The sequence below is a fragment of the Columba livia genome, chromosome 5 (genome assembly GCF_036013475.1).
Source record: "Columba livia isolate bColLiv1 breed racing homer chromosome 5, bColLiv1.pat.W.v2, whole genome shotgun sequence".
Lineage (NCBI taxonomy): Eukaryota > Metazoa > Chordata > Aves > Columbiformes > Columbidae > Columba > Columba livia.
This window is the reverse complement of record NC_088606.1, coordinates 40,153,133-40,168,624: the sequence shown is the minus strand read 5'-3', so window position 1 is coordinate 40,168,624 and position 15,492 is coordinate 40,153,133. Positions and strand designations below refer to the sequence as shown.

At 40.2% G+C, this 15,492-nt stretch overlaps 1 protein-coding gene across 9 annotated transcripts in view; it reads left to right on the top strand.

Moving 5' to 3' along the window:
* Nucleotides 1-15: 15 nt before the first annotated feature.
* The window catches only part of GANC (glucosidase alpha, neutral C), a 28,100-nt gene continuing 12,623 nt past the window's right edge, over nucleotides 16-15,492 (top strand). For 8 of the 9 annotated variants that reach the window (XR_010473243.1, XR_010473240.1, XR_010473245.1 and 5 more), the window contains exons 1-13: nucleotides 16-262; nucleotides 1,331-1,393; nucleotides 2,938-3,046; nucleotides 4,610-4,737; nucleotides 5,268-5,450; nucleotides 6,315-6,363; nucleotides 7,777-7,843; nucleotides 9,227-9,323; nucleotides 9,897-10,077; nucleotides 10,959-11,112; nucleotides 12,197-12,432; nucleotides 14,083-14,209; nucleotides 15,208-15,287. Coding sequence is in view for 3 of the 9 variants with exons in the window: in XM_065065887.1 (XP_064921959.1) it covers nucleotides 234-262; nucleotides 1,331-1,393; nucleotides 2,938-3,046; nucleotides 4,610-4,737; nucleotides 5,268-5,450; nucleotides 6,315-6,363; nucleotides 7,777-7,843; nucleotides 9,227-9,323; nucleotides 9,897-10,077; nucleotides 10,959-11,112; nucleotides 12,197-12,432; nucleotides 14,083-14,209; nucleotides 15,208-15,287 (1,503 nt within the window). In the remaining 6 variants the exon portion in view is untranslated. The remainder of the gene's footprint in view (nucleotides 263-1,330; nucleotides 1,394-2,937; nucleotides 3,047-4,609; nucleotides 4,738-5,267; nucleotides 5,451-6,314; nucleotides 6,364-7,776; nucleotides 7,844-9,226; nucleotides 9,324-9,896; nucleotides 10,078-10,958; nucleotides 11,113-12,196; nucleotides 12,433-14,082; nucleotides 14,210-15,207; nucleotides 15,288-15,492) is intronic. The other variant, XM_065065888.1, reaches the window with a different exon arrangement.

The window sequence follows — 15,492 nt, the reverse complement described above, 5'->3', positions numbered from 1 at the left end:
TGTCACCGCCCCGGGTGCCAATCGCCGGCTCAGCCGCGCTCAGGGCCCGCCGGCTTCCCCGCTGACAGGGCGCTGCGCCTGGGCCGCTGGCACCTGCCGCGAGCGAGGCGAGGCTGTTACGGGAGGAGCGTCCCCGGCTGCCGCCCGTCCCTCTGGGGAGGCCCCGGGCCCCGCCGCCGCAGCCGGGCGGTCACCCCTGCTCCTCGCCGGCGGCCGCTCGGGACAGCCCCGCCATGGAGGCGATTACGCCGGGGGAAGCCAGGTAACTGCTGTCCGGCCCTCTCCTCGCTGCCGGGCCGGCGGGGTGCGGGCCCGGCCCCGGAAAGACCCCAGAGCCCGCCGGGCGTGGCGGGGAGGCGTGTGGGGCCGTGGCGGTGCTGTCTCCGCTGCCCCTGCCCGGGGAGGGGTTGGCGGGAGCGCATGTGACAACGCGCGGGTCCGTTCGGGCACAGGCTGCAGCGCTGGAGGTGCCAAATGTGCCAACAGTCACACAGAGCTGGTGTGAAAACCCCAAAGTGCATTGGTGTCTTCAGGCCAAAACGGGAAGGATTAAATTGCCTAAATACGTGGTTACTGTGAGGTCTCTAATAGTAATCTAGGTCTATTTAGTTCACAGAATTTGTGACCAAGTGTTTATGGCTGCTATCTGCAATATATATAATTAATAAGTATTTTGTGAGCATCAGCTCTTTGTCTGCCAGTGCTAATACCTTATTCTATTCTACCTAACACCTTATTCTCGTCTATGTGTGTCAGAACTCAGCATGTTGTGGGAAGTATTTTGATGAGAAACACTACTGACAGTCCTTTTTTTCAGGCAAGCCAAAAAATTACTGTTATCTACTGGATATAAAAGTTATATCAAGCCTAGAGATAGCACAGAGCTGTCAGCAGGGACTCCAGAAGCCTCACTTCTCATCAGTCCCCCTGCAAGTAGAAGGGTGCAGCGTTTCTCCCTTTCTGCCGATCCTGCCTCTTTCTCCATTCTTATTACTGGAATGTATTATGTAATATAAGGACCGCAGAGAGAGATCTGGCTTCAAAATGCAAAGCCCCAAGAATTTACTCATGCTGAAATTCTACTCTGTCAGTCACAGATTCAATTGTTTGCCCAGTTTGTCAAAGTTTAAAAGGAAATGGTTTAGCATGCAACTAAATGTGTAAGAAATCCTTCCCATCTACAAACACAATAGTTTGAAGTCCAACACATTTCATGTTACCACAGTTGTCTGCATCATCTTGCCTTTCTTGAGGAGGACCTCCATCACCTGATCATTGAGCAGGTGTTTGGTGAACACATTTAAGCATTTTCTTTATCTGCTCTTTCTAGTGTCCAAGATGAGGCTGTGGACAAAAGCACCTTCAAGGAATGCAACCAGATTGCTTTCTACAGGTAAAGAGAAGAATTGTAGCGTCGGGTTTGGGGTTTTTTTAACTAGTAAAATTAAAAGATATGGGAAGTAGTTACTCATTGATTTTTAATCACAGCAAGTCTGCTGCTTTCAGGATTTATCTTTCAAAGTGAGTCACTCACCTGTGAGAAAGCAATAAACAGCATATTTTAAAAGATGGTATCTTACATACAAAACCTCTTCTGATAAAATTCAAGAGTCACTCCTCTCATCTGACAAAGCCCCAGCAATATTTTAACTGTATGTACACTCAGGCGCAGGTTGTTTTCTTGATGTGGATATTTCTCGAATATCCATAGTTCACAACAACAGAATTCTCAATAGAAGCCATTAGTCTGTGACAATAGTATAAATGATTGCAGTTCTGTTGAACAAGTACCTTGGCCAGAATTCAGCATCAAATCTAAATTCTAGGTTATTAGTCTCTTAAAGCTAATCTTAAGCTAAATGATCCTTCTCATCCTATTTCTAACTGAAGTACCTCTCCAGCTTTTTTCTTCCCATCCTCCATTGTCTTCTGTCCAGTGCTATGTGGCTGAAAGGAATGATTGCCCAGAGTTATACCAATTAGCCACAGACGTACCGAGTTACAGTTTCAGATATTCATTTCTGTTCTGCAGGAAATTACGTTCAAAAAACCCCAAATAACTTTTTGCCAGTGCAAAAAGGAGTCCTTCCTCTTTTCACACCAGCCCTTTCTAGCCTGTCACCATTTTAACTTAACACATCTAATTTCTCAGCAGGAGGTTGCCACACATTGGCAAGCATCAGATCCTGTCTTTGCCATGCTTTTAAAATAAATCCTTTATATGATTGCTCGCATTTGTGCAATATCTGTTTGCAAGGAAACAAAGTCATTTTACTAATGAAGAAGTTTCCCCCTAAGGTAGCCTCCAAGACACTTATCTTCAACTAGTTCCTAAAGCCTGAACTTGGCAAGGAGCATTCAGCGAACAGATAAAAGAACTTTTGTTTCAGGGTCTCGATCCTAAAGTCATCATCAGGGCCAAAACCTGTAGTCAAAACTCTGTATTCAGCAAGCTTGTTGAAAAAAAAATTTCCTCAGCGCATATTTGGGAGGTTACAAATGACAAACATATGCTGCTTCATCACCACAGAATGTGACAGCTGTTCACCTGGGGCCTGCAGACCGAGGGGGGTATATGACAGAAAATGAAAAACAGCTTATTCAGCTGAAATTTCTGGGGTCATGAAAAGAAGAACAATGTAACTGGACAACTGAGAATTTACTTGTACACTTAAATAAAGACTTCTGTTGCTTAAAAAACTCTATAGGGTGGGGATGGGTTACCAAACCCCTCTAATGTCTCATTCATAAACATGAATATGGGCTCAGAACTATATTATTTCTTCTTCTCCTTGACTTGAAGCACTGATAATAATTTTATTTGAAACAAATTCAAGACAAAATTATTAAGTAAACATTTCTAACAATATTATGTCCCTTTGTGTCATATAAACCTCAACAATTAGGGATACCAAAAATACTTTTCTCTCTTGACAGGCGTCAGAAACTTCTACATCCTGGAAAATCCTTGTATCAAGCATTGTTGGATTCAGTCACATTAAGTGATGAGAATGTCAAATTCCCTATTATTCATGAGGAGAATAAGGTGAGAGCCCACCTAGCATAAGAGTGTGCTTACAGAAGAACCAGTGATTATCGACAAGTCTGATAATATTTGCAGGTTTTGAGATTCTTCAGTGATAGATATTTAAGATATGATGCAAAGTATCAATCCAAAGATGTCATTACTGGCCCATATATATTTGACAATTTGAGACTGTGCTAGGATAACAGGTATTTTAAGGAACTTCGAAAAATGTTGATGACTTTATGAAAAATCTGAATAGAACTCTTTTTAGCTGAAAAAGATGTTTTTATTTCAGAATTTTCTCCACTATTCCAAAATAATAAATTATTTTTCTGTAATGGCATAAGAAGACCTAAGTTTGATCACCTCCTAACCATACCTTTGTATTCCTGTGTTTGCTCAAATGCAGCTTTTGAGGGAAAAATTAGCCTTTGAATTTAAGAAGACAAACAGGAAGTGGGGTGTCTTCTGTTTCTCTGATTTAACAGCATAGCAGCTGACACATTCACTCAGAGAACAGGCAACCTAACCCATCCTCAGATTATGGGAGTTTGGGACTACGGCTCTCCTCCGTGCTCTAAGCATCACACTCTGTAGATACCATGCATAAATGTATTTTTTTGCTTCTCTTGTTGGTCCTGACCTTCTTTGCAGTCAGCACAGAAAAGGGAGTTCATTTTTGTCCGAGATTTTTAGGTAGATGAAAGACTGTGAAGCTCTGTGGCTTCCTGGACTATTTGAGCATTTATAAAAAGACTGCATAATGTCAAATATTTCCCAGGAAGCAGGATCTGGAACTCCAAATGAATCTGTTCTCTCTTGCCTTCTCTTCCTCTGGTCTTATGACTTTCTCATTCTTTCATGCCTTTGAAGAGAGCAGGGCTGAGTGGCTTCCAGGTAGAGGGAGAAGATACCAGGCCAAAATTTTTCAGCCAGTTTTGTGTCTCATGGGAGGAAAGATTAAGAAAGTAAAAGAAAAACAACCAAAAAAATCTGACTTGTAGTGTAGGGATCCTCCACAGAAGAAAAAGGAGTCATTTTGTATGAGCTAGAACAGAGTGACTTCCCAGTTCCCTGAACTGTAGAACAGCAAGGTAGATTGTGTAGGGCAGTATTATTATACATTTTCTGTAGGTATCTTTCTGACACAGTTCATCAGTGTCAGTATCACTGTGAACACAGAGCACTGTCATTTTTGCAAAAATCCCACATCTCAATAGTATCCTGCTCTTACATTGACAGCACAGTAGTGAAATTGTCCAAACTTCAAGATTACTGTATACTACCCCTGTTTTCCATGCTGCTTGTGGGGAGAGCTGCAAAATGCTAGACCTGAGAGACTTGAAGACAAAGAGTCCACTTAAGAAGAGTTGTTTCTTCAAAGGGGAGAAGTAGAGTTAGTTGGTGTAAATTCAGATGGATGATGATTGATGCTCAGCAACACTACAGAACATTAAGTCAGAAAGCAGGCATGTTTGTTTTTGTTTTTTTTTTCCAGAGAGTAAGTGTTTGGTGAAGTTGAGTTGAAAAGTAAGTTGGCGTTTGTTATCACTACCAGTTTATCTATTTGTTTGCTCCCAGGTTCTTCTACAAGTAGAAATTTGTGAAATAGAAGGCAGTATTTTCAGGCTTAAAATTGATGAGGCAGCTCCTCTCAGAGAAAGATACAAAGTTCCTGATGTTCTTATAAAGGAACCTGTCACCCGAAGGTAAGTGATGGGAAGATGATTTAGCACCTTAGTGACGTATATAGCTTCACTTGCAAGAGTGTTTTCCCTTCTCCTTCATTTGTGCTACCCTACAGTTGTCTCTCTACAGTATAAAGTTGTTACAGGAAAATAAAAATACATGTGGTTAATTTACTTTCAAAAATTCATGTTAAATAGACTGGAGAAAGCTTTGTCATATCCATAAGAAACTTGAGGCTGCTTGACCCAATCAGAAAATAGCCTGCTTGTTCTGATGCATCATTTTTACCTAAGGCATTACCTGTTAATGTGAAAGGAATGGAAATTCTGGATAGTTTTCATGGCAGTTGTGTAGCCCCCTGTTGCACTGTGCAGTGAACCCTGAACACAGCTTGTATTTCTGGGGTTCTTTGTCTCAACATTAGCCTTGAGCTTTTTATAATACATGCAGACGTTCTCAGCCTGTCTTTTGTTTCAAATCGTTATTTAGCTACAGTGGATTTCACATGCTGCTGACTGATATAAAGCTGTTGTTGCTTTTCATTTGCCAGACTTACCATATCCCAGAAGGAGGCAGGCATTTTGGTGCTGTCAAATGTTAATGAGGACTACAAACTTCAGGTCACAGCAAACCCCTTCCAGATTGAGCTACAGTCCAAGACCGAGACTGTTCTGAGTATGAATTCCAATGGGTTGTTATATTTTGAGCACCTACAACCACCTCCCAGTGATAGGTACTGTATCTGTCTATCACATTGTAGTATGTAGCTAAAGATAAACAGTTCTGTGGAACTCCAGTTTCTGTGATAGAAGCTCTTATGCATCGAAATGTCTTCTCATTTACTTCATACCAGTAAGTACAATGGTGAAGTTATGAGAGATAAATTATAGATCAATTAACTGTAGACTGTTTTAATCCCTTGCAGAAGCCATGTGCAAAATGCTAACCTCGTTTAATGGCCAGTTCCATAAAACACTACGGTATCATGGTATCCCTTGTCTTTCTTGGGAATGAGTGATGGTATTATGATAAGGTTATTAGTTTTGTCTCCTTTTATGACAGAAGTTATGCTTTTGGTAAGTTATATTCACCATATAAACTCTTGAAGTAAGTTTTGTTCAACTTAAAATGTGCCTGTATAGCCGCAAGATTTTATAGGTCAATCCCACTGCAAAGTGCTGAAAATGTGAGAAATGACAGTGCAGGACGTGTCATGACTAGGAAAAGAGCCTAGCCAGCGTCTCTCCTAGAGAGCATTATTTCAAAAATTGTAATTAACAGAGTTCCCTTAACAGAGAATAACAAAGAAGTGAGAATCTTCTGGGTGTGTAAAACACTGACACAGACAGGAATAAACGTGAAAGGCCAAGGAGTCAACCTAACTCAAATAAGGAGTGAAGGTTATTTTAAGACATTGAATGTTAAAATTATTTGCCAGTTAAAGCTCTTGACTATGGCATCAATTTTCAGAATAGTCAAGCGCCAAAACTCTTATATAATGTATAAGGAAATGCATAATGCTATATGAATTTTCTGTTTGAAATCCTTCCTTAAATTAACAATAAACTGATTAGTTCTATGTATTTGTTTTCACTAGAAAACATACAGAAGAAAACAAGGATGAGTCATCAAGTGATTCCTCTAAGGTAACTCATGCTTACTCTAATTCCAACATTACTATTTTGTAGAAAAGATAACAGATTAATTACAATCACATTCACATGTTCATGATTTCTTCTGGTATTATGTTTGCAAACATAGTCTAACCACCCTTCAGTGAAATTCAAAAAGGACCTGGTCTTTCATATTGAGATACTTTGCGAATTCATAGTTAAATAAAAGTTTATGTGTTTTACCAGGGCTGTAAAAGATGTCAGTCAGGTAGATCTGGCTCAAAATGTTTTTTTACTTGACTTTTTTTATTTAGAATTTCTTTCTCTTTTGTTCTCTTGTTTGATTTGGAGTAGATGTGTAAAAGGGAGGTTTGTGGTGATATTTGGTCCTTTTCAAATTCCTTGTTCACTGCAAAGAGAGTTTCAAAAGAAAAAGAGTCTCCACATACATTCATGTTTAATACAGAAGTAAGATTCTCTCTGATAAAAGACCAGGTCCTGGCAGTGCATAGAGGCACATAGCAGTTTTCTCAGGAGGCTGAGTTGTGTCCATGATATAATTTTAGCCTCCTGTCAAGCAGATGTCTGCTTATTCCATCATGCTGTTATAAATGGCAGCAGAAATGCTGCCCTCAGCATACTTGTGTCTGAACTCTGGGCTCTGCCAGGGAGCCTGCTTTCTTTGGGGGAGTCACACAGCTGCAAGAGGCCACATCTGCTTATTTTGGGATCAATGTAGAAAACAAAACCAGGAAAGACGCTGCAAAAGGTGAAAATTCTAGGAAAATAAATAGCAGGGCACAAGGCTCAAAATTTGAAGGAGGCTGAAAGCATGAGTTATACACACAGGACTCTGGGGAGTCTGAAGAGTTTTTTTGTTGCCTGACCCTTACTGTTTAGGGGAGTGGGTTGGTTTTTGTTTGTATAGGTTTTCCCTGTTTGGTTCCAACCGTGCAATCTTTGCGTTTTATAATCATGTTCAACATCCAGAAGAAAGACATTTTTTACAGTGAGATCAAACATTCACTGGAACAACCTCCTAAGGGATGTGGTAGAGTCCCCTTCACTGGGAGGTTTTCACAATGCAATTGGACAGGGTGCTGGATAATCTCATCTAGGCTTCCTTCCCATTAAAGGCTGGACCAGATGATCTTTTGAGGTCCCTTCCAACCTGGGCTATTCTGTCATTCTCTGATTCTATCCAAGACCTCAGGTATTACTTTCATGCTGTAGCAGTGCGCATGTGTGCTCCACTAGCACATTAGTTCTTCAGTGTAAATTCCTGTAGCAGGACCTGAATTGTGTTTTGGCTTTATTTATACTAACCATATTTGGCAAAAAAACAGTGGACAATGTACAAATCTCATGTGAATACGTGTATTTTTCTTGGAAATACATTATGTGAGCAGTTGCATTTGCTAGGCTTAGCTATTTCTTTTCATCCAGGAGAAACAAGAGGATCTAGGTCTCTGGCAAGAGAAATTTGGCAGATTCTTAGACATCAAAGCTCGTGGTAAGTCTCAGTCTAGGTCTGAAAACAGCTTTACTGCTTTGTTTATAGCTGTGTTTGTTCATACTTCTGTCGGCTTTCTGTTTATCTGTTTAACGTTTATCAGTGTCTTGCTCCTTCTTTTAACTTGCCTATCAGATATCAGTGATGGGTAACAAATTTGACAGAAGTGCTGGAAATATTTATTAGGTTTCTGTTGAGAAGGGAACACATTAAATGTGACCTATTTTGTCAGCACACTGTGTACCATTTCTGACATAGCACAACTCTATCTGCATTGGCTGACTGGTATATAATGCATTATTTCCTTTTTATTTTCTTTTTTAGTATCAGCACATAACATTGATTTCACTTACGGTTTATTCTCACAACATATCTAGATTTCTGATATGTTGTGAGAATAAAACTGATAAGTGAAATCTAATGTTATGCTAAGCATTAATAATTCACAGAAAACCTTATGACCAAAAGGAAATATGAGCAGTCTTAAGGGATAAGAAGGTTATAGAAACCTGTAGGTCAGTTTCTCAAATACAATTTAAATTATTAATTACCAAAATTTGTGACCATCTGCTGTCTGTCTAGTTCTGCATTAATTGAGTTGGTTAGCTTTGTTCATGACCACTATCATGTGCACTTTTATGCCGACCAGCACTAACCAGCTGCTGCAGCAGGGCGAGAGAAATCTGGAAGAGCTTCCTTGTGGTGACGGGGGCTTCTCCAGTTCACAGTCAAGACACAGACAGGATGCTGTTGCCCTTGTTGTCCGTGCTGTATGTGATGTATTAGGCCAGTGTTATGGTTTTTTCTGTTTCTCTGTGTTGGAGGATTAAAGTCCATATGGTCAGGTCCTGATCCTGAAGCCACTGCTTGTCAGTCTACAGGATCTCTGGTCAGCTGCCAGAAGTTGCTCTGGATTCAGTAACGTGACAAGATGGTGTCACTGGCAGAGGCTCTTGTGCATGCTGCTCCCCTGGCTGAGGCTGAAGAGAAGAGCAGTAGGAAACAGGCAACTCTGACTCTAAAGTCCACTCTGCTGTACCACTGTGCTGCAAAGCTTGGCTTGTAGGTACTGGGATAGAAACAGGAGATAATTTTAAGCAGTTTCACTACAGAATAAAGACGAGACCCACTACTGGATCTATTTTTTTTCTGTCGAAGTGATTCATTTTATCTTCTTAAGCAAGAAAATCTGTTTAAAACATTACCTCTATAGTTAATTAGTAATAATGAAAGTGAGGTTGAAAGCAAGTGTGAAAGAGCTAATTATTAAAACCTGCTTTTCAATTTTTTATTGCCTTTTAGTTAGGTCACTCTGCGCTGGTGCTTTCAGCTAAGTCTGACAGTAGAACTCTGTGGTCTTCTCTTTTAATGTTATTCCCACAGGTCCTAGTTCTGTAGGTGTGGACTTCACTTTACATGGATTTGAGCATGTTTATGGACTACCACAACATGCAGAAGCACTTCTTCTCAAAAACACCAGGTAAAAGTGGCAGATTGCTAGTAAAAGCAATATAATTTTTATAGAGGTGAGCTATAACATTGTCTTAATATTTTAATGCAGTCAACAGCTTGAGATACTTATATTACTGTATTTTTTCATTTAATGATACAGCAAGCTGAATCATAGCCCTGTCTACGTGGAGTGAGTCGTTCTGCTTTCACTTTCCACTCAATTTCATGAATGACCGTTTCTGTTCTCTCTCATTTTTCCATGCAGAGTTTTTCTCAGAATTGCAGGATTGGTCATGTTTAAACAGAACTCTTAAAAGAGCAGTTCTATGGGAGGATGGGAGGTTTCAGAATTCCTATTGTACTTGAGGATGTAGAGCAAATAAGCAGTAGTCTTGCTGGCAGCAAAAATATTGTTTTATTCAAATAGCTAGGACCAAAGCAAAGAAGCAGTATTCTAGGCTGTCAGCATTTCAGCTCTGGATGCTAAACAAGAGATGATAGTACAGAGTGTTCAGTGAGTTTAGTGGAATGGCAATAGAGCTGAAATTTGCCTAGGGCAGGATGCTCACATGTAGCAAACACATCTGTTTGTTTGTCCTAGTGATGGTGATGCCTACCGGCTTTATAATTTGGATATCTTCGGCCACAAGATACATGACAAAATAGGCATTTATGGTTCAGTGCCCCTTCTCTTAGCACACAAGCCCAACAGAACTTCAGGGATCTTCTGGCTGAACTCTTCAGAAACGCTGGTGGATATTAATACAAAGGCAGTAGCTGAGGTGAGTTGCTCACTTTCCTCAGAATTTAATAATGAAAGAAAACACTCCAGGGCAGGGCCAGCAGGAACATGACAACATTATGGGAAATTTATCTTTTGCTCACTAATGAGGAATTGTCAGTCTCCTTCTCCTGTCCTCCCTACTGCTAAATTTCTTGGTTTAAACTGCTGAAAAGAGCAAGGAGATGACTCCTTTCAAGAGTCAAGTTATAGAACTTTTATCTTAAGAGGTCTGCAGGAGAAGGCAGAGAGGAAACATGTGATGTTGGAGCTGAAATGATCTACACAGGTGGATGTAGCAGGCACAAAAAAGAGTGGACAAAAATCTTGACAGTCTCTTGGATGTGAGGAATTTTTCTGAGTTTTTAAATTATTGGAATTGCCATACATTTCTTCTTAGGCTCATTCTTCTGTGAAATGTAACTGACCTCCAAGAAACATAAAATGTTCAGGAAATGAACTCACTCAACTCCTGAAACAGAAACATTTGAATTCTGTTAAAACTGAAACAGTGAAAATCAATGTTGCTTTATTCCAGCACTTCAATACATGGTTAAAATTATTGATTTTCGTTATTTCTCATGGCATAGTTATAGATATTACTTAAAGATCCTGCAAAAAATGCAGTCTTTAATTACAGAAAAGCTTTAATTACTTTTCTCCTCATTACCCATTTTTCCTCATTAACTATTACTCTGTATTTTTTATAAGCAGTATGCAAGGTAAAGGGTTTATGAAGAACATATAAGAAGTATTCATTGTGTATTCCTCATACCTGCTGGGTATGTGTTAGTGAGTTTTGTGGTTTTCCATGCTTTCTCTTTCATTGAAACGAAGTTTGATAGAGAGAGCTATTCAGTTTTACCTTGGTTTCCTTCAAAGCACATCCTGTCCGGATCTGCTGCAGAGACCGCCAAGCAGAGAGCCGTGCCTGTAACTGATGTGCGCTGGATGTCAGAAAGCGGCATCATTGATGTTTTCCTGCTGACGGGACCCACTGCATTCGATATCTTCAAGCAGTTTGCACATCTGACAGGTACTAACTCACGTAATTGCAGTCAGTATAGCACATTCACCTGGGAGATGGTTTGAGGAGCACGCTGTACCTGAGAAGGGTGGGTTAATATTTACCTAGCCCATTGAGTGCTGGAGGCCAGTCATTCCCAAACTGCAGTTTGTAGAGCAAGGGCTGGTGCTTTGTGAAGCCAGGTCTCCATCCTTGTTTTCCAGGGCATCTGTAGCTGGTCAAACTCAGCCCTAACTGAGTTACTGCTCTCTGCAACTGCTTCCTTAGATGAAGAGAGGAGGCACAGAGAGCTAGAACTACCAGTCGCCATCAAGACAGGCTGCCTTATAATGAAAAAAGACTGAAGTTATGGAATGATGTATCCTGGAGAGTAGAGAAGGGAGATAAATAACTATTCAGTGTGTCTTGTTAGGGAAGGGAGCAGAGGTAGCATGCAAATGTGGGAAAGGAAAGCAGCAAGAGGCTCAGGAAGAGACTCAAAAAAAGAAGGCAAGAGGACTAACGCTTTATGAAAGCAGAATTCTTTATATACTAAAAATAACTGAAAGCACAGAAACATCCCTGGTAATTCTTTAGTATGTTAGCAATGATTATTTGCTGCACAGATGTTATGGACAGAATGTGGTTCAACTGAACAGAAATAGGAAAGTAGCCAGATCGCTAGAGGTTCTCGCCAAGCAGAAGTGCACACTTGGGAAAGTTTCCCAGCTCCCTTTTGCCATATGGATGTGTACATACATGGTTTTTAATTTTAAAAATTCCTAACAATTGGAGTTCCATGGTTCTCTTTGTACTGCAGCAGCTGTGGGCCTGTTTACACTGCTCAGGTTCAAGCAGTCACAGGAATTGCATTTTACTGATTAAAATCTATTTAATTGTTTGCATTAATGACAGTTAAACTAATCTAGAATATTTTTGCATTAGAAAAAATTAAAGTATAAATTTGTATTGGTTGCATGCTCTAGATTCAACATAGGCCAGCATTCCCGAGCTCCAGACAGATACATATTAATAATGTTAACTTTTGTAGAGTCTCTAGCTAAAATCCTGAAGGGCATTAACAGTGTTATCTTCATTCATATACTCTTCCTAGGCACTCAGGCCCTGCCCCCACTTTTTTCGCTGGGCTACCATCAGTGCCGCTGGAATTACGAGGATGAGCAAGATGTCAAGGCAGTAGACGCTGGCTTTGATCAACATGACATTCCTTATGATGTGATATGGCTGGACATAGAGCACACAGATGGCAAGAGGTATTTTACTTGGGACAAAAAGAAATTCCGAAACCCCAGAAAGATGCAAGAACATCTCAAGAAGAGAAAACGGAAGGTAAATAATAAAGCAGGCAGACAGAAAATATTTCTTTGTAGTGTGAAGCTACCCAAAGTAGCTTTAACCAAGTGTCCTGGTCTTGGCTGGGATGGAGTTCATTTTCTTTCTAGTAGCTGGTATAGTGCAGTGGTTTGGATTTAATATGAGAAGAATGTTGATAATACACTGATGTTGTGGTTGTTGCTGGGGAGTCAAGGACTTTTTCAGCTTCCCATCCTCTCCCACATGCACTAGAAAAAGGGAGGGAGTGAAGCCAGGACAGCTGACCCAAGCTGGCCAAAGGGAGGTTCCTTACCCTATGATGTCATGCCCAGTATAGAACCTGGAGTTGGACAGGGGACAGATGCCGCTGCTCGAAAACAAAATTGCGGGTGGTGATTGCATTGTGCATCGCTTGTTTTGTATATTCTATTATTATTTTCTGTTCCTTTGCTGTCTTATTAAACATTTCTTATGTCAACCCACGAGTCTGGGATTTTGTTCCCTTTTTGATTCTCTCCCCCATCCCACTTGATGAGGGGTGAGTGAGTGGCTACATGGTCCTAGTTGCCGGCCAGTGTTAAAGCACAATACCAAGATACTTCAGATACTGGAAACAGTTTAAGTGCAATAGTTTAAGTGCAGTCTGGTGATGCTTCCAGTGCACCGGCTATCTTGTTTAATGCAGTTCTTTGTGCCGTTTTATTATTTCTTAGTTCTGTACCCTGACCACCAGGCTAAGTTTGACCCATGTGAAGTTCCATCTTACAGAAGCAGCCCAGTGCCGTCCTTGATGGGCACAGTAGAAAAGGTTTCTACTTAACAGAAGTTGCTATCCTCACTTCAGCTTTTCTTTGTGTTCATAATACTTTTTATTTTCTCCTTATCCTGAGAATTATTCTTCATGTTGATACAATTGCTTACCATAAACTAAATGTGTTTTCCTTCTTCTGAAGTACTGGTATGATATGCAGTCTATTAGTTTAGTTAGTTGTTATTTCTGCTTTTACAGCTAAAATATTTTTCTTGGCATTATAGAGGTATTAAAATGTGCACAGTTAACATGTGAAAGTTGTAGAATCGCTTAATGTTTGATCTTTGCCAAAAGTCAATGAAACAGCCGTTGAGATTTCATTCAAGTTTTCAGTCTCTTATTTAGAGCTATAGTACTTTCACAGCTCTACAGCAAGGCAGTTAATGGCAGCAGAAAGTAACAGCAAAATACAATATGTGGATGTTTAAAGCAATTAGAAACTTCTGTTGCTGTTGTTGGTATACAAGCTAAGATATATTTACATGTCTTAAGGCAAATGATTTTAAGCAGGGACATGAACATGGAAGTCAGATATTTTCCCATTCACAGAATACAGCAGTGAATTAAACATTGTGTTTTTAGGGGTTGGGGTGCTTGCTTTTATCTGAAACAATGTTTTTTGCACTTATTTCAGAAAGGTAAGCATAAATTCATGCTTTCTTTGTAAATTCAGCTATTATACTAAAGTCTAGAACAGTACATAGAGGAACTGGCGATTGCTTTCTAAAATTAGTGACACAGCTACTTTTGTTACCTAAAGTGAAATCAATCTGCCTTTTATTAAAAGCAAACTCTTACTGTTTTATTCAGTACAGTTGATGCTAATGATACATTTTATTTTCTTATCCTGGCAGCTTGTCGTCATTGTAGATCCCCACATTAAGGTTGATCCCACCTACACCCTGTATTCACAGGCAAAGGACAAAGGATATTTTGTGAAAGACAGAAATGGGCAAGATTTTGAGGGCATCTGTTGGCCAGGTAAAAAAACCACTCTGTCTCTAAATTTCAAGCTGTTTATTTTAAAAAATTTGCAGAATAGTTTAATTGGGACTCATGAAAGTGGAATTAAATTCTTAGATTCCATGCATTTTTCGTAAATATTCTCCATTTCAAATCCTTTAGTACGGTCATGTTCTAATTGTCTCAGCTGTACAACTTCTTCTGTTAAGTCTGTTGGCCCTGCAGGTAGTCCCAGTGCCTAGAGCTAAAAAAAGTTTGATTTGTTGATCAAAACAGCCATCCCTCTTCCAAACTTTTCTTGGGTAACAGAAACGCAGTCTGGTCTGTTGCAGTGAGCACAGCTTTTGTAGCCTGGGTGAAAATGAGTGAAGTCTGATTTGCATTCCTGTGCGATCTCCTCTAGGTGAACCTGCTCTAGCAGGTGGGTTGTACTAGATGATCTTCAGAGGTCCTTTCCAACCCTGACTGTTCTGTGATTATGTAATTCTGTGCGATTCAATCATAGTACAGTGATTTGACGTGATATTTTTCATTTGGAGGTCTCAAAGGAGGTTGGCCCCCATCTTTGCAGATAGAAGGCCCACAGCCCTGGCAAAGGAACGAATATGGGAAAAATCAAGGATATATTACAACTTTTAGTAGCATGGCAGGATGTAGTTATTCAGCTTCTCAGCGACACTTTCCTGTTGGAGCTCAAAATACCAGGGTTGCTGTCTATCCCTGGCTTCCTGTTCACATCTGAATGTATTTCAAACTGCTAGCAGTCATCCTTAAATGGTGCTGAGCTTCAGACCTCCAGAATCTATTTTGGTCTGCAGAATATGGCAACGTGTGTACTGAGTTCCAAGTCAACTGAGAATATGCTCTTGAGCTTTTGTCTCAGAAACAATAGCAACCACATTGTTGCTGCCCATTTTAGAAGACATCCCAGCTTTAGGCTGCTGTATTTAGGTGCAAAGACAATGCCTGCATGCTCTTAAAATCAGGTATATAATTGGGATCTCCCACATCCACAGGTTCCTCTTGTTACCTGGATTTCACCAACCCTGAAGTGCGAAAGTGGTATGCAGATCAATTTGCCTTCAAAACATACAAGGTGTGTATTTGTTTGCTCTGATCTACATATCCCAAAAAGCCTGAAAATGGGAAAAAGAGAGAAGATAAACTACTGGCTAAGCCACTTGGTGGCTTTTGTAGCTATATGATCATAATGTAGAGGAAAATATCTTGATAATCTGAAGTACCAGGGAAGAGTTTTCTCCATGGACTTGTCTACACTAAGAAAGCTGGCATCCATATTA